Here is a 16,270-nt window from a genome sequence, read left to right as displayed (position 1 = left end):
CTGTCATCGTCGCTGTAGTCGTCGTGTGTCGTGTGTCGTGCCAAGGTTGCAGAACAACCAGAGCCAGCAGAGGGGCGGTCGTTAACCTTAAACTAGAGGAATAATACGTCGAATACACGAGCGAACGTACATACTGATACATCCACTCTCGGACCCGTATTCCGAGGAGACGTTCGCGCATTAAAAAATTCATCGGACCGTAGTAATGGCGAGATCCATTTTCTTCGTTCGTACATCCGCGGAAGCGAAACCGATCCTCAAAAGTATTCCGGTAAAGTACAACTTTTTTCTACCCGATTCAATCGTCCGTGAAATGATATCGTTGTCGCGTGTCGCATCCCTGTGATCCCGTTGATCGTTATCGTCGTACGTACGCGATAGCAGCACGTATCGCACTTGTGCGTACGAACGATAGTATACGAACATAAGTATCCCTTATCGCTTCGATTTCAGAGCTAATCGCAGACAGGAAGAAAAAGAAGAAGAGAAAGATGGAAAGATAGATTATTAACGACAGACCGGTCGGAGAGTTTCCAAGAAGAAAATGGCACATTGTGATACGATGGATCGCGTTTGCGAGAAGAAGCCTACACGTTTCCTCCGAGTTCCTTTGAAATCCGTTGAACAGATTTATTTAATCTTTTTGATCCCATCGTTGATCAACTGTGCGGTGTACATCGTTCACTTTTCCGCTGATTTCGTGGTCGTCGTACAACATTTCCGCGAAAACAATCCGGTATGGGGTTGCTGCACCATCGGTTTCATGTATTCGCCGGCAATCGTGTACTTCATCTTAACCGTTTCGAGACCGGATTGGTGGATGACGGATGACGATAAGCTGCGGAAAGGCGTCTTTCTTTGGTTCTGTATTCAACTTTGCCACTTGTCGGGCTTCGTATTTTTCGCCCTTTACAGGTACTTGTGTATCATTCGTCGTTAATCGTCTTCGATCCGAAAAAGTATTCGGGCGAACGAACGAACGTACGATCTCATCTATAATCGTGTTTGCATTTTTTAGGTACGCGACTCTCATAGTATTGTCGATCGACGCTATCCTCCTAACCGGGAAAGAGAGAACCGACACTTTAAACGCAGCAGCTAGCCCCGCAGCTATAGAATTGTATTTCTTTCTGCAAGCATGGTTCCAAGCAGCTCCTCAAGCCATTTTCCAGACTCATCTCCTGTTTTACGAATCATCGTCGTCGTCGTTGTCGTCGGTTACTAGCAGTCATCAATCAGGTACACTCAGATAACGGCATCGTTCGCGATACACGACGCGATGAGTTTACGACACACGGCGAGATATACGTAACGTGAATTATTTTTACAGCGATCGTAAAAGTACTTTCTATTGTTATGTCCGTTACGATACTCGCTATTCAAACTGCCTCTTTCCAGAGGTTCGAAAGCCAGCGCGTTAATGGTAGAACGTTGCCATGGGCGACGTGGCTAAGGAAACACCGTACACAGGTATCGTATCCGCTCGCCGTCGACTTGTAGCCCATCGTACACGTCGACCTCGTCGACATTTATAAAGTCGATTTTTTTCGCTCGTGACGATCAGGAAGCGACGCATGGCGACGTCGAAGAAAAGATACCCTTGAGACCGGCCGAGGCAGCGAAAGGGAAAGAGAACGTCACAACGAGCATCACTACCGCTATCACGGACCGAACCGAATCCGCAGCGTTGGACGCGGAACAAGTCGTCGAGATGTCGGGACACGACGACGAAAGAGCCGAGATACCGAGCGTTTCGCCGAATCGTCAAGCGTCTGTAACGCCTCCTTTACCTCCCAAGAACGTACACGTCTTACCACCTCCGACTCCTTTGCGCGGAATCACCACGGTCCTACCTTTACCCGTACCGGACGTGCCGGCTCCACCGAGGCCGGACAATTGGTCTACTCTGGTCGCAGCCAAATCCGAATCGGCCACCGAGACGAGAGTATCTTCGTCGACGACTCCTGAATCCGGATTGATTCGTACTGCGGAAACACGAAGCGAAAACGTGAACAGTGGCGGCGGCGGCGGTGGTGGTGGTTACAGCAGCTACGATGGCTACGATTTAAAAATTCCAGAACGCCGGTATTCGACGAAAGGCTTGGAAGAGGACGATCCCGCTGGTAAATTTTTAACATTCTTGTGGTGGTTTCTCTTCATTCTGGCGCGTCTACTCGCGCTCGTTCTATTTTACCAATTCTACTCAGTCTATTCGTTCGTCGTGCTCTGTGTACACTACGGCGTCGTATCTGTATATCTTTTTCGTCATACGAAATTCTGCAATGTGATTACCTTTTTTCTGGATTTATGGCTAGGATCGGTGTACATCGTCAGCTTGATCGAGTACCGAGTCAAGTTCAAATACGCGGACAAGTGGGTGTTATCGTATTACGTCTTCGTTCTGATGCAAAATACGCTAATGACGTTGTCTTGGTACATTTACGCGGATTGGGTAGGGTTTTGGTACACGTACGCGTTCTACGTAATTTTTGGAAGCATGATATTGTGCGTTTTGTCTACCGCGATCTACTGCGCTTTACTGAAACCAAAGAAACATAGGATATACGCGGAACATGGTAAAACGTAATCATCCCACCTTTTGGCCGTATCTTTGTCTAACGTTCCGATACCCGGTGAGCATACGTATCTATCGGGAAAACTAATACAAGCCCGAGAACTGGCTAAGTTTCCGTGTCCCAGGCCGTACATACGTACCTTCATTCGCCCGATGTTCCTCCAGCCCGCCACGCGCGATAGACGCACACAGCGCGTAATTATATGTACGTAATACACGTAGCGCGTGTCATACACAGAAAACGGCGGCACAGAATCGTGAATGGTATCGTATGGAAGAGGAAATTGTCGCAGCCAGTAGTTAAGTTCAGAAAGCGTGTAAGTGGACATATATTATTTACTACTATTTACAGAGCGAAACTGGAAGTTTCATAAAAATCGTATACCGAACGACTCGTTATATTCGTGGCAATCTCTCATTAACACGATACACATACGTGATACGTTTCACGTATAGGAATAATATTTATTCCACGTACCGCATCTACCGTACACGATCGAACCACGCACGAGATCAGTACTTATCGTCTCGTCGCACACACGTGCATATGAAAACAGCCTCGTACAAAATATGATTTACATCATTTTATTCGCGGCTGAACTGAAAAAGCCACTTTACTCCCTGAAAAGTGGGATTAAAATCGCTTATTTTTCCCTCTTTCTCCACTGTACATTTTCATATTTTTCAATTTAAATATTTCTTGGTCGGTTCCTGCGCGATCCGTATACTTTGTCGCGAGAATCCGACGGAAAGTAAGCAGAAAAATATATCTAATTTTGCGACTGACAATAAGAACAAGTATATCACATGTTAGATTTTGTCAGAGTCGCGGTCGTTGGCGACCTCGGTGACAAGGCGAACGCGCACTTTACGCACACCGTGGAACCGTTCAGTGGAGATTCAGGACAGTGTCGACATGACGCTCCTCTCCCCTCTCTCTCACACGTGTATGTTGGAATCTCTATGAAGATTTCCCAATTGCGCCTCGAACAAAATGTCATTCAATAATTTTTCCGCTATTATTCTTTGGTCCAGTCTCATATTTCTCAGTTTCGCGGCAACGTTGCGTCCAATCGCGTCGAACTCGTCCTCCACTACGAACGAATCGTTATGAGACATTTTTAATAGATCGGAACATTCTGTTTCGTCCAACTTGCGTCTCCGGACAGCGAACGAACCGTCGGACCATTCGTTGGACCGCTCGCTGACTTCCTCGTTTCCCGGTTGCCACTCCTCCTATCAACGCGAGCGTGAACGCAACCGCGTAAATCGTCATTAATCATTTTTTGTCGATCTTCGAAGCTGTCCCTCGACTGCGATCCCACCATATGTATACTCACCGTTCCGTAACACTTCCTGTATCCTCTCTTCGTTCTGACAATTTCCGGGCAGTCGTCCGTCGATAAGTCGATGTATATCATCGCAGGTTTCCTCTGATTCGATTTACATTTAATCTTATCGACCATGAACGGATGCACCCTCTGCGGACACACGTGAATGCACACAGGTAACGCAACGTAGCGAAACGTATCGCGAGTAGAGTATATTCTCGACGAAGGCGAATAGATCTTTCAGAACGACGACGACGACGAAGACGATACAAATGAATCTTACTCTGATATGACTCAAAAAATTTCCAGTGGACTTCAAGTTGCCGTTCAGATGCTTCTGACACTGTGAACATCGTACCGTGACGTTGCTATCTTCCACTCTAATCACCGTAAAGAATTCACCGTCCAGTATGGCTGGCAATCGAATGGGGGTCATGCTCCGACGAGCATTCGATGATGGTATCCGCGAGGCAGGATCGTTTCGATGATCGTGCTGACGTCGTCGCTGTTCCACCGTCGCGGATTCCTCTCCTCGCGGATCCGTATCGGATGTTCCGTCGATGCGTCGGGTCTCCTCTCGAAATGCCGCCGCCACCGTCATTGAATGAGCCGTTCGTGGCGATGACCTTTCACCCTCGCCTACCGTCGTTTCACACCCCTCGGACACTTCCCTTCGTGCGTTCTCAGCATCGATCGTACACGCGTCGAAAGTTTCGATCTTTGCTTCGTAGCTTCGTGCACAAAACGCGTCCATGATAGCTACGGATACGCGTTAATGAAATCGCTCCAACGGAAGAGCGCGTTTTCAATGATCAGCAGAATTCGTTGTTTGATCAATTGTCGACTGAACCTGGAAAAAAGCGAAGAATCGTACCATTCGTCATCGACGGTAACCAGAGCAGATCGTTCCCAGACGAGCAAACCATTCATTTCAGCATCTTTCGATTGAAAGTTGTTCAATATCAGACAGCGGACGCCATCCGTGTAAAATTCAATCCAGATCAGATCAGATCAGATCAGATCAGATCAGATCAGACGATGCACGACGACGACGACGACGAAGTAGTCTGTCTGACCAGTAAACTAATCCGCAAGATGTACGTACATACCCACACAGTACTTGGTCACGGTTGTAGCTTGAGCACGGAACGCGACGTAAGAAGACAATTATAACATCCACCTAACAGAAACGAAAAGGGAAATTAGATTGATCTGAACGACGATAAGTACTACTACATACAAAATAAAGCCGAAGGCTCGGATATCTGCATTTTTCTGTAAGCAGATACGACACACCGTACGAAAGGTAATGACGAAGATGACGTTGTAGACGCAGCAGGTCGCAGGCAGCGTTACCAGATTTTTACCCAAGGCCGCAAAGTGGGGACGACGCGACCATGGTGGGGACCATAACGCTGCGGAGAGCTTCGCGAACGTGCATGAGCACGCATGAGGGGAATAGTAGTGGGGATCGAAATACGGGCGAAAAACAGGGGAAGCGAGCGTCGTGGGTAAAAATCTGGTAACGCTGGTCGCAGGTCGCAGGTACGCGGTTCGGCACAGTCAGGCACGATCACCGATAATGAAACCAAATTAAACACAGTTGGCGACAGTGATGGCACGGCGGCACAGCTGACAGCAGTCAATGATGCCGATGCAGATTGAGCATCGAAAAAGCAAGATCTGTAGACTTATTACTCGTTTTGAATTTCGACCCCCTAGGGGAAACTAACTCAAGCCCGAACTGACGCAGTTTCATTGTTACTAGCTGTACATGGATAAACACAGCCATACATGTAATACGCGCTCGCGCGCGCGCGCGACGGGACACTTCTAAGATATTTATATAGTTTTCTCTGTTCAGTTGGGGTTGGGTCGGACGTGGCTGACTGTAGACTGTAGTGGCTTGTAGCGCTTGTGCTTGTAGCGCTTGTGCTTGTAGCGTGCGTGCATTTGATGGGTTACCTTTTATGGTGATCAATGGTGATTCGAGTAGCAAGAAAACATTGGTTAAACTTGTAATGTTCTAACGACAGATCGAAGACGGAGATCTTCTGACGAGAAAGTAAGCATTGAGAATTTTTCATTCAGCTTGTTTTCTTCCATCATCGATGTATTTCATCAATTATATGCGAGCGACTGGTAGCGTTTGGTACTTTGTAAATATAAAGATGACGGCATCCCTGTGAATGAATAAGCGGCCCGTTTTATGTCGCGAGTAATCTTGTTGTACGTGACACTCAGGTACCACGTCGAAAGTATACGTGAAAAGATGGTAGAAAAGTCGTAGATCGACGCGAATCATTCGTAAGCACAGATAAGTGTGCTGAGAAATCACATATCTGTAACTTGAGACTTGTTTCTGCCGTTGCCGAACTATCACCTGGCCACCACACAAGTTCAAATTGAGAAAACAGGTTGAACGGAATCGTGTTTATCCGTGACGAGGTGCTGCTCTGCCAAGTATTAAAGTTCTACTCTCTATATTTATAACTGAGCCTGCCCCAGTACGCCCTAGTTTTAAATATTAAACGTAAGTACACATCTGTTACCACTTCAGGCATCATTTTACGTTCACACATAGTAACACTTGTTCGAAGAACATGAGGAATGGTTCATCAGGCATATTTTAAGAATCTGACGAATCGACAGTTACAGGAAAGATATTATTCATCATGATATCATCGTTTTTCTTTGCCGGCTGAGATTCAGACTCAGAGTCTAAGAGCTCGATTAAAATTATCTGAAAAGCATAAAGAATTTCCCTTTGACGCGTCTACTCTGTATACCGATACGTTTAACAACGTTCGATCGATCACCAACATAATTCATTGTTAATACATATTTTTGTAGAATGGGTAGAACGTTCGGCAGCTTGAGATGGATCGTTATAATAGCAATAGTTACATCGTTCGTAACAGGAAACTATTCACCTCCAGAGAGATTGACCGGAATGAATCCTTGCATCAGCAAGCAAACGTGTCATGAATGCGTACAAACGCCGCACTGCGCTTGGTGCGCGGCACCAGTAAGTTTTCACGTGTAGTTGCGCCTATAGTTATAAATTATTCTGTTAAAAGACTGTATTGCTTTCGTTGGTTGACAGAAATTCTCTGAGAAACGGTGCTTTTTACCAAACATCAATACCAAAATATTTGCAACTTGTCCAACGGAACATACGTGGAATCCAGATAATGTTTTCAGTATGATAAGACATAGAAATTTAACAAAAGGTGGCTATGCAAGCGGTGGTGGTATTACTGGTTACGAGTATTCCTCCACGAATTACAGTGCCACTTCACAATCGCACAGTACTAGCAGCAGCAGCAGCAGCAGCAGCAGCAGCAGTGGACGAAGGCAAGAGGCTGTACAAATTTGGCCCCAAGAAGTAAATTTGAAACTCAGGATAAGTGAGTCTACACCATGGTCAGTGAACGTTTTAGCTACTCGGTCTACGACTCGATTGCAAATTAATTTCAGATGAAGCGCATAGAATGACTTTTGCGTACTCGCAAGCCGAAGATTATCCCGTCGATTTGTATTACCTTATGGATCTGAGTAAATCGATGGAGGACGATAAGAAGAAACTGTCGGATCTGGGTCAACTTCTGGTAGAAAGTATGAGTAAAATTACGACTAATTTTCGGCTGGGTTTCGGCAGCTTCGTCGACAAAGTCGTAATGCCGTATGTCAATACAATGCCTAAATCGTAAGTTTCACACGATAAATTCGCGGTCATTTTCGCGTTCATCGTCGTGGTCGTCGTGTAATACTGGTTTTCGTTGTGCAAGTTGTGTGACCTATTAAGTGCAGATACGTTTTTCTGGTTCAGGTTGATAGAACCGTGCGACGGATGTGCAGCACCGTACGGTTACAAGAACATCATGAGACTGTCTCAAGATACTAGTCATTTCGCGGTAAGAAGAGAGCGTTTTATCGATACGGTACGAGCCGGACGAGCGCGCGCGCGCGCGTTAACTCGACTCCCGTTTCCCACAGAGCCTGGTACGGAATGCATCGGTGTCCGGTAACTTGGACGCACCGGAGGGAGGATTCGACGCGATAATGCAAGCTATAGTCTGCAGACGAGAGATAGGTTGGCGCGAGAAGGCTCGCCGACTCTTGGTGTTTTCTACGGACGCCGGTTTTCATTATGCGGGCGATGGTAAATTGGGTGGAATCGTGAAACCGAACGACGGCGAGTGTCACCTGGACACCACCGGACTTTACACGCATTCGTCTCTACAAGATTATCCGAGTATCTCTCAGATCAATTTAAAGGTGAAGCAAAACGCCATCAACGTTATATGGGCCGTCACCGAGGAACAGATAAACGTGTACAAAAGGTTGACCAAACACGTGGAAGGATCGTTCGCCGGAAAATTGTCCGATGACTCGAGTAACGTAGTCGAACTGATTCGTGAACAGTACGACGCGATTTCCAGTTCGGTCGAGATGAAAGATACGGCCAGCAGCGCTGTGAAAGTCAAGTATTTCTCGAAATGTTTGGGTACCGGACCACTGATCGAAACTTCGAAATGCGATGGGCTGAAAGTTGGAACGAAAGTGGAATTCACCGCGGAGATCGAAGTGACCAGCTGTCCGGAGAACAGGTCCGAATGGACACAAAGATTCGATATTTACCCGGTATGGAAGAACGAAACGTAGTCTCCTACGTATATGTATCTATGCGTACAGGTGGTGGTGGTGGTGGTGGTGCTCGACGAAAGAAAATTACTCGGACATTCCTTGTTTCAGGTCGGTATAAACGAGACGCTCACTGTGAACTTGAAGATGTTGTGCGATTGTGAATGCGAACGGGAGGGTATTATGTACGAGCCAAAATCGGCGGAATGCAACGGTGTGGGAACTCTGAAATGTGGCGTTTGCGAATGTTACGATGGATTCTTTGGAAAACGTTGCGAGTGCAGCCCTCATCAGGAAATGGCAGGGTTCGACAAAAATTTCCAATCTTGCAGGCCTGACAACGTCTCGCTCGTAGACTGTTCGGGAAGGGGCACTTGCGCTTGCGGTCAGTGCGAATGCGAGGAGAGAGAAAATCCCGAGGAGGTAAATAAGCGTTGGCCGCGTGCGGCGGCCGTGTGACGCGAAACGAATGATCGACAACGAAATTAATTGAACGCAGATAATATCGGGCCACTTTTGCGAGTGCGACAATTTCTCTTGCGATCGAGATCAAGGTCGTTTGTGCTCGAATCATGGAACGTGCGAATGTGGCCAGTGCGTTTGCAACGCGGGTTGGACCGGTCCATCGTGCAACTGCCGATCCTCCAACGAGACTTGCATCGCGCCAGGAACTACGAACGGAGTGTTGTGTTCGGGACACGTAAGGCTCTCCTCCGGATTGTTGATACACAGAAAAAAGCTACGCTGCTACGATCGTCGCTATTATCGTCGTTCCGCTTGTCTATTACTTGAGATTTTTTTTATCGTTTAGGGAGACTGTATCTGCGGCGAATGCACTTGTCACGAGGAAGGGAACGTCAGGTATTCCGGCAAGCACTGCAACAAGTGTCCGACCTGCCCGAGCCGCTGCGAAGAACTGAAGAACTGCGTGCTCTGCCAGATGTACGGTACCGGGAATTTTAGTGATAAAGAGGAGTGCGCGAGAAATTGTAGAGAATTCGTTCCCGAACCGGTCGATACGGTTATACAGGACGTCGACGAGGACGAGGTCCTGTGCTTCGGTATAGACGAAGACGATTGCAAGTATAATTTTGTTTACTATTACAACGAAACGAATTGCCTCCAAGTCCGGGCTCAGAAGGAGAGGGAATGTCCGCCGCAAGTGTACATGCTCGGTATAGTGTTGGGCGTGATAGCAGCCATCGTTTTGATCGGCCTCGCATTGTTACTTTTATGGAAATTATTGACGACCATACACGACAGGAGAGAGTTCGCGAGATTCGAGAAAGAGAGAATGATGGCCAAATGGGACACGGTAAGAATGATCTCCGCGACCGTCTTTCGCGTCTGCACACGTACGCGACACCCACAAAATATTAAATTCCTTCTTTTTTTCGTTTTCCATCACTTTAAGGGAGAGAATCCGATTTATAAACAAGCGACCTCGACGTTTAAAAATCCAACGTACGCCGGAAAATGAGAGGAACGACGATGGAAATCTCCGTTCGGAAAGAGGGAATCATCTCATCGCAGTAAATTGTGTTTACGCACGCACACACACACACACACACACACACACACACACACACTTTTGATCAGTTAATATTTACATGGTAAAAAAGAAAAATCATAAATGTCCAGCGAACGAAGTTTTAGTTGTTAACGCAGTAACTTAGACAAGTATTTAACGGTATCTAATGTAATCTCGCGAAATTTGTTCGAATTATTAATTAAGTAAGATATCGCGCGATACTGCCATATAAAATAACTTACTATTAGACTGCTATGTATGAATGCGTGTGTATGCGTGTAGGTGTAAATTATGCACTGTACACGGTGTGTTGTACGATGAAAAATTGCAAATTACTAATCGAACATCTGCGTGAAAATAATGCTGGTGAAGCGGTCAAAACTTACGGTGATCGTACCGTGACATTTATTCGAAGGTGCCTTCCGTCTTACGATGAAAATATTTTAAACTTTCAAACTTTAGATCGACCGATCCGTTCGAACGTTTCGAACATGAATGTACCACCAACAACAACGGTTGACACGGAATCGAGGATCTGCTTTTATATTTATATATTAATTATATATAGAATAAACTATGTGAGTGTACCACGACGCGCACAGATTTTACACGATTTCAAATGTTTTTTATAGCCGCTGATTTTGATAAATCCTCGTTTCGTTTTAGACTCTGCCGAGTGTCTACACGATTTTGATGGTTTTTTTTTATAAATAATCCGAATAGTGTCAAAATGCATATAGAAAATTGTATAATAAATGTTGTAAAAACTAGCAAGATGCGTATAGTGTGTAATATAGATATAAATCATTTTGCCGTTAAAAGCGATGGAAATGCTGCATTTCTAAAATTAATGTAGCATTCGACTGCAACGCGGGTTCTTTACGATAGTTATAATAATCATCAGAAGCTCGACGGACGAAGGAGTTAGGTCGTTGGAGGTTAGTCGTTGAACGAACGAACGAAAATGAATATTTTAAATGCGTTCAAGAACTAATGCCTTAATTAATACGTTGCCGCAATTGTTACAATATTATGCTGACGACAGTAGACGAATCTGGAGCGCTTTATTCTCATTTATACGTATCTTTAGACGTGCCAATGTATAAAACAAAGAAATTGTGCATAACAATAAAGTGCATTTTTGAATTCACACATTTGTATATAAACGAGTGTACAGTGGTGGAGTAGTCGTGCCGGTATCGAAGGTAACACGTAATTGGGTAACCGTACGTGTGTACATACGTGACGACGACGACGACGACGACGAGTATAGTACGCGACGAGCGGCAGATGTGGAATAAACATGTCATTAACCAACAGTCGTTGACAGTCGATCAAGTATTTCAACGTGCGTAAATACGTACTACGTACTAACGCGAAAGGAGGAAAAACAAGTACGCGTGACTGTATACATGCATGATCGTACGACCATGCCGTTTAACCGTTTCCTTGTCCATTTGCAAATTCTTCGAATAATTTCTTGGCTAGAAACGAGAGACATGTATGCACTTGCGACTATAAATATGCTAATAATATTTCTTTTTAATAACACGACGACAACCGTGAAAAGTGCTGACACACCGATCGCGACGAGCGGAAACGTTTGAACGAATTTGTAACGAAATAATAACTTTGCTTATGCTTAAATCAACGATTCGCTGAGGCGAACAAAACAGTTGAGCAATCGGGGTTTAAAGAGACGTAGGAAATTTCGCAATCTCGTAACGACAACGAAACGCTGAGGCTTTTAAGTATATCTCATTTAAAATACATGAATCGAAAGGTTCGGTCTGATTCATGCTGGTTTGCAGCGGACAAACGATAATGATATAATATACGCGTACGGACCGATGTGTAAAATAGAAAATAGAATGTTCGATTCTGGTGATACGAGCGGGTGATTAATTCGGTTCGTTTTCGTTCTCGCACGTACAAAACGTGTCATTTCTGTATCGTCGAATGTCGCAGATTGTTCGTCATTATCGTGAATTAAATATCGGCATCAGGGAAATCGTAAAATTTTCACAGTTCCATTGCACGTTGCATGCAACGTCCCGTGTCGCAGCACTCGCAGCAGCTAGCCAGCAGTCCGGTTGGTCACGTGTTGTTTGCAGTAGTAGGTGAAGGTAGTAGGAATAACGCTACCTACGTACGTACGTCAGTAGTGCGATAACAGACGTAACAGGCGCAAACGTTAGATGAATCGTATCGACTACTACTAGACGACAGTGTTTACACGAAAAAAGAGGCAAAGACGAAAGAAGCGCGCGCGCGCGCGCGCGAAAATCAGAAGCAGATATACTACTTGCGGGAAATTCGTGACTAGATCGCGAAGGTACAAGAAGAGTGGAGTGGATGCACACCCGGTTCGGCCACCCCCTGCTGACGTTCCCTTCTCCCTCGCTTTGCTTTTTCTCCGCTTATCTCATTATTGTTTCTCGTTCACCTACCGTTCTCCGTTCGTTCGCTGTTCGTCGGTGTCACACATACATACACACACACACACACACACACACACACACACACATCACACATTCTCGCACCTAGCCTTTAGGCTGTGCTTTCGTTTTCTACTGTATATGCATTCGTTCCGTCTTTCTCCGTTTGCCTATTTTCCTTTCCATACTCGTCGCTCGCTCCGTCTTCCGTTCTGACCTTCCTTTCTCTCTCTCTCTGTCTCTGTCTCGCTCACTCTCACGCTCTCTCTCCCTTTCCCTCTCCCTCTGCCTCTCCCTCTCCCTCTCCCTCTCTCGCTTGGTTCTTCGGGGCAAAGCAAAAGCAGAAGGAACCCCCGCGATCGGTCGGTCGTTCGTTCGTTCTCAAAAGTCTTACTCTCGTTGTCACGCGCTAAAAATACTCTCGCACAGTCTTCCGAGGGTGTACCATGCCAAAGAAGTACGAGAATTAGAACGGGAAAAGCAGTGAACGTCGATCTGGAACTGTCATGGAACGGCTGTCGAGAGTGGCGTGTTATTTTCGATGGATGAGAAACGCGACACCTCCTCGTGACGCGAACAAAGTGGCCGCCGCCGCCGCCGCCGCTGCCGCCGCCGAGGATGACGACGAGCGGAAAACCATTCAGGTTGAACGGTATCGGAACGTCGTCGGATGCAATTCCGAGGCTTCGAGACGACTTTGCGGGATTCTGGAGAGCATTCTCCTGTGGGAGAATTCAGTGAACAGTATCTCCGTCGTCATCGTGTTCAACATACTGTTTTGGTGAGTTCAGCTTGCAACCGAGAATGCGTCACCTAGTACGTTGCACCGTTCTATGTGTGATTTCGCAAAATTCGTCTTGTGTTCGTTCGTTCGTTCGTTCGTTCGTTCGCTCGCTCGCTCGCTCGTTCATCGTCGTGCAGCGAATAAGTATTCAGGTGGTTCAAATTGTTGCACGCAGTAGCGAATGAACGGTAGGTATACTTACAGTACACCACGCTATCCGATATTCTTTTTAACACAATACTTGGCACGATTCGACTTTCGAACTGACGTATGTGAAAAGTCCAATTGCCTCGTGGTGAGGTTTTACAAATAAAGAAACGAACAACCAAGAGTTTCTGGGTCAAGGTTTGGAAAACGCGTGTGCGTTTCGGTATTCAATGTTCATTGTAAATAATAGTATGAATCGCATCGTTCCGTCGTGCTGCAACGTGTTTCTTCGCGATAAGTGTACGATCGCATGACATGACGTTATATTTACACGCACACGCATTGTGAGAACGTAAGTCGACACCGAGCAGTTGTCGATGGATTGCCTTGATCGTAAATTCGCGTATTTCTCATTCTTATCGCCGCCGCGTCTGCCGAATGAATTGCATCTTCTCTGCGTATTTTCATTTTTCCCCACCGTATTTTATTCGTATTAATAACACGCGTTCCAGATGGCAGTACACAGCCAGCACGACCACCACCACCACCACCACCAGCACGATACACACAGTTGCGATAATTAAAAAGCCACGCGCGATTCGAAGATTCGCGATCGCGTTACGCGGCAGCGACGGCGGAAGCGAACGTTCAGATAATTTGTAATAATTTGTATATTCCCGATTTCATTCCCGTCTCTTTCAGGGGTATCGTTGTACTGGAGGTTCGTGGCTTCGCTGCAGCCAGCAGTGCTGCACTGGTCATCGTTCTCTGTTACAGTACCTTCGAAGCTCAAGCCGAAAAAGAGATCAAACCCTCGGGCATGTGAGTCGACAATTTGAGAACTGATCGATTCTGTTTGAACGTCTATCCACCACATATGTATTTATATATGCGTATAAAATACTTGTAGATCGAGCGCGAAGGTGGAGCAATTTGAGAAGATAGGAAGGAGAATAAAGTTAGCGGTTCGCAGTTTAAAGCAGTTGAGGAAAGAGCAACCTGGAGTGGTAAAGTGTTACTGCTGATTAAGATATATTCAGTATCTTATATGATGTATCGTATAATGATGTTTTAAATGATTTTAAATGATTATTATGATGATTTCAGTTTTGTACTGCAGTGTGCTCCCTCTCTTTGGGCCTATGGATCATTGGCCGTACGATGAACGGTGTGCTTCTCGCATACACGATATGCATGAGCATTTTGATCGGACCTGGTTTGTTATTGAAACTATCTACCGGCAAAATGATACTGCATAAAGGTAAGCTGTTTGTCTCATCATCGTCAGTCATCGCCGGGTAGATCGGGATGGTGATCGGAAGGATCGAGAGGCAAACGACGACGAGGCATGATAATTATTGCGCGTCTATAATTATTCTGCAGACTGGGACAACGAGATCGAAGAATTTTTACCAGCTGTGACAGAGGACAATCTTCAAGTTCTTACAAGAGCGGGAGAGTCGGGCGATCAGTCTCCGACACCTACGAGCGTGTTGTCCGACGTTCAAAATGGTATAGTCTGTCGCAACAGTTTCCAACATCCGATCATCATTATTGTCACAATTATTATTATTGATCGTTTGATTATTGACTAGGACTATTGATAGTTTGTTTTGTCACAGAATTTTTCGAGGAAGAGGAACTCGTGGGTCTTAAAATGCCGTCTCACGAAGATGGAAGTACCGACGGCGTAGAAGTTTCCGAGTTAGAGCTCAGTGCCGAAGAGACCGATGTGGACGGTATCAAGTTCCAAAGTGGCCATTTCGAGAAAGGTTCATCTTCGGAGGAGGAGGAGGTAGAACTCGATCCTGTGTCAAGGAAATTACTTACTATCAGCCACAGCGACGAAAGTGGTAGCGAGTTTGAAATAATCGAGGATGTTGATAACTTTGACGATGCATGAGAATAATGGATATGTGAACTGCGAAGTTATTATTATTATTATTATTATTATTATTATTATTATTATTATGCGGAATAGAATTCGGGATCCGGAACGGATCACGGTTGAAATACATTTTAATTGGGTAACTGGATCGAATTGGCCAACTGATTGGTATCGTTTGAATTTTTGCTACCTGCTTATTTACAAGTATTTACGCGAAGCTGATCAATATTATCAAAGAGTTTTCGGTAGATTAGAAAAATCGTTTGATAGTAGTACAAAACGTACGACGAGGTCTATTACTTTCTTCACTGTTCAACGACAGTTTGACCACAGAGAGATCGTGCGAATGATAACTTCTCAGTAATTACTTTCGTGTATACTTACACAAAAGTATATCTGTGAAATTGTACATATTATATACAATAAGATCAACGATCATCTCAAGTTTTATTTTTGATGATATACAAATGATCCTCAGTGTATATAAAATATCAAACAGAAGAAAAGAGATAAATATTGAAAAAAATAACGTTTGTCAATTTAAATGTCGCTTTGACCTTCATAGCCAAACGTGGTTTTGTATATATATATATTACACACACACACACACACACACACACACACACTATATACATATTNAGAAAAAGAAATAAAAGAGAAGATTAATTCTATCTGAATAATTCCAAGTTAAATAGGAATGTATTGTATAACGCTGTCCTAAAATTAGTAATTCCTTGTAAGATTACTATTAAAAATGATACCACTTATGTAAACAGCATACTCGTGGCGTAAATGAAAATATTCTTTCGCTAGTCCTATCTAAATTTTGCAAAAAGTATTTACCTCGTGTTCCATAACAATAGTAATAACAAGAGTAATAGTAGTAGTAGTAGTAGTAGTAGTAGTAGCAGCAGCAGCAGTAGTAGTAG

General features: G+C 44.9%; 5 protein-coding genes across 15 annotated transcripts in view; 3 read left to right on the top strand and 2 right to left on the bottom strand.

Annotated features, from left to right (window-relative positions):
• The first annotated feature begins 91 nt into the window (after nt 1-91).
• LOC108629877 (uncharacterized) lies at nt 92-2,964 on the top strand. Its single transcript, XM_018032806.2, has 5 exons — nt 92-271; nt 454-915; nt 1,019-1,239; nt 1,331-1,470; nt 1,565-2,964. Exons 2-5 carry the CDS (start codon nt 545-547, stop codon nt 2,585-2,587), a joined length of 1,755 nt encoding a protein of 584 aa, XP_017888295.1. The 5' UTR covers nt 92-271; nt 454-544; the 3' UTR covers nt 2,588-2,964.
• On the top strand, nt 2,054-11,234 carry mys (position-specific antigen beta subunit myospheroid). 4 transcript variants are annotated; one of them, XM_018032804.2, is made up of 11 exons: nt 5,792-5,971; nt 6,151-6,439; nt 6,760-6,934; nt 7,013-7,316; nt 7,387-7,615; nt 7,739-7,823; nt 7,906-8,553; nt 8,665-8,976; nt 9,053-9,253; nt 9,365-9,868; nt 9,968-11,234. In XM_018032804.2, the coding sequence occupies exons 3-11, from the start codon at nt 6,761-6,763 to the stop codon at nt 10,031-10,033; spliced, it is 2,523 nt and encodes an 840-aa protein (XP_017888293.1). In that variant the 5' UTR covers nt 5,792-5,971; nt 6,151-6,439; nt 6,760; the 3' UTR covers nt 10,034-11,234. The 4 variants fall into 4 exon arrangements, with proteins under 4 accessions (XP_017888294.1, XP_017888293.1, XP_026673440.1 ...); XM_018032805.2 differs by lacking the exons at nt 5,792-5,971; nt 6,151-6,439 and adding an exon at nt 2,054-2,123; XM_026817639.1 differs by lacking the exon at nt 6,151-6,439.
• On the bottom strand, nt 2,892-5,624 carry LOC108629881 (uncharacterized). Of its 4 annotated transcripts, none has more exons than XM_018032815.2 (5): nt 5,147-5,624; nt 5,016-5,086; nt 4,190-4,756; nt 3,916-4,056; nt 2,892-3,811 (listed from the first exon to the last, which is right to left on the bottom strand). In XM_018032815.2, exons 3-5 carry the CDS (start codon nt 4,658-4,660, stop codon nt 3,515-3,517), a joined length of 909 nt encoding a protein of 302 aa, XP_017888304.1. In that variant the 5' UTR covers nt 4,661-4,756; nt 5,016-5,086; nt 5,147-5,624; the 3' UTR covers nt 2,892-3,514. The 4 variants fall into 4 exon arrangements, with proteins under 4 accessions (XP_017888304.1, XP_017888306.1, XP_026673463.1 ...); XM_018032817.2 differs by having other exon boundaries at nt 5,203-5,624; XM_026817662.1 differs by having other exon boundaries at nt 5,208-5,624.
• A 155-nt stretch (nt 11,235-11,389) lies between the features above and the next one.
• On the top strand, nt 11,390-15,870 carry LOC108629880 (reticulophagy regulator 3). Of its 3 annotated transcripts, none has more exons than XM_026817659.1 (7): nt 11,390-11,478; nt 12,952-13,303; nt 14,156-14,275; nt 14,364-14,460; nt 14,561-14,714; nt 14,837-14,965; nt 15,076-15,356. In XM_026817659.1, exons 2-7 carry the CDS (start codon nt 13,029-13,031, stop codon nt 15,354-15,356), a joined length of 1,056 nt encoding a protein of 351 aa, XP_026673460.1. In that variant the 5' UTR covers nt 11,390-11,478; nt 12,952-13,028. The 3 variants fall into 3 exon arrangements, with proteins under 3 accessions (XP_026673460.1, XP_017888302.1, XP_017888301.1); XM_018032813.2 differs by lacking the exon at nt 11,390-11,478 and adding an exon at nt 12,185-12,419; XM_018032812.2 differs by lacking the exon at nt 11,390-11,478 and having other exon boundaries at nt 13,029-13,303; nt 15,076-15,870.
• Nucleotides 15,871-15,986: 116 nt separating this feature from the next.
• LOC108629879 (tRNA methyltransferase 10 homolog A) overlaps nt 15,987-16,270 on the bottom strand; it is a 3,606-nt gene continuing 3,322 nt past the window's right edge. For all 3 annotated transcript variants that reach the window (XM_026817657.1, XM_018032809.2, XM_018032807.2), the window contains exon 7: nt 15,987-16,160. In XM_026817657.1, coding sequence (XP_026673458.1) covers nt 16,090-16,160 — 71 coding nt within the window. In that variant the 3' untranslated portion in view covers nt 15,987-16,089. The remainder of the gene's footprint in view (nt 16,161-16,270) is intronic.

The sequence above is a fragment of the Ceratina calcarata genome, unplaced genomic scaffold, assembly GCF_001652005.2.
Source record: "Ceratina calcarata isolate Rehan_Ccalc_2016 unplaced genomic scaffold, ASM165200v1 scaffold59.2, whole genome shotgun sequence".
Classification (NCBI taxonomy): Eukaryota; Metazoa; Arthropoda; class Insecta; order Hymenoptera; family Apidae; genus Ceratina; species Ceratina calcarata.
The sequence above is the reverse complement of the archived record's forward strand: the minus strand, read 5'-3'. Positions and strand labels throughout refer to the sequence as shown.

Excerpts from the sequence above, each read along its gene's own strand:
- LOC108629877 (XM_018032806.2), top strand. The coding sequence starts at position 545 with ATGGCACATTGTGATACGATGGATCGCGTTTGCGAGAAGAAGCCTACA. Across the intron at positions 916-1,018 it reads GTATTTTTCGCCCTTTACAG|GTACGCGACTCTCATAGTAT; the intron begins GTACTTGTGTAT and ends TGCATTTTTTAG. Across the intron at positions 1,240-1,330 it reads TACTAGCAGTCATCAATCAG|CGATCGTAAAAGTACTTTCT; the intron begins GTACACTCAGAT and ends TTATTTTTACAG.
- LOC108629880 (XM_018032812.2), top strand. The coding sequence starts at position 13,029 with ATGGAACGGCTGTCGAGAGTGGCGTGTTATTTTCGATGGATGAGAAAC. Across the intron at positions 14,276-14,363 it reads GAGATCAAACCCTCGGGCAT|ATCGAGCGCGAAGGTGGAGC; the intron begins GTGAGTCGACAA and ends AAATACTTGTAG. Across the intron at positions 14,461-14,560 it reads GGAAAGAGCAACCTGGAGTG|TTTTGTACTGCAGTGTGCTC; the intron begins GTAAAGTGTTAC and ends TGATGATTTCAG.
- mys (XM_018032805.2), top strand. The coding sequence starts at position 6,761 with ATGGGTAGAACGTTCGGCAGCTTGAGATGGATCGTTATAATAGCAATA. Across the intron at positions 7,824-7,905 it reads AAGATACTAGTCATTTCGCG|AGCCTGGTACGGAATGCATC; the intron begins GTAAGAAGAGAG and ends CGTTTCCCACAG. Across the intron at positions 8,977-9,052 it reads AGAGAGAAAATCCCGAGGAG|ATAATATCGGGCCACTTTTG; the intron begins GTAAATAAGCGT and ends AATTGAACGCAG.
- LOC108629881 (XM_018032815.2), bottom strand. The coding sequence starts at position 4,660 with ATGGACGCGTTTTGTGCACGAAGCTACGAAGCAAAGATCGAAACTTTC. Across the intron at positions 4,057-4,189 it reads ATTTTTTGAGTCATATCAGA|AGGGTGCATCCGTTCATGGT; the intron begins GTAAGATTCATT and ends GTGTGTCCGCAG. Across the intron at positions 3,812-3,915 it reads ACAGGAAGTGTTACGGAACG|GAGGAGTGGCAACCGGGAAA; the intron begins GTGAGTATACAT and ends TCGCGTTGATAG.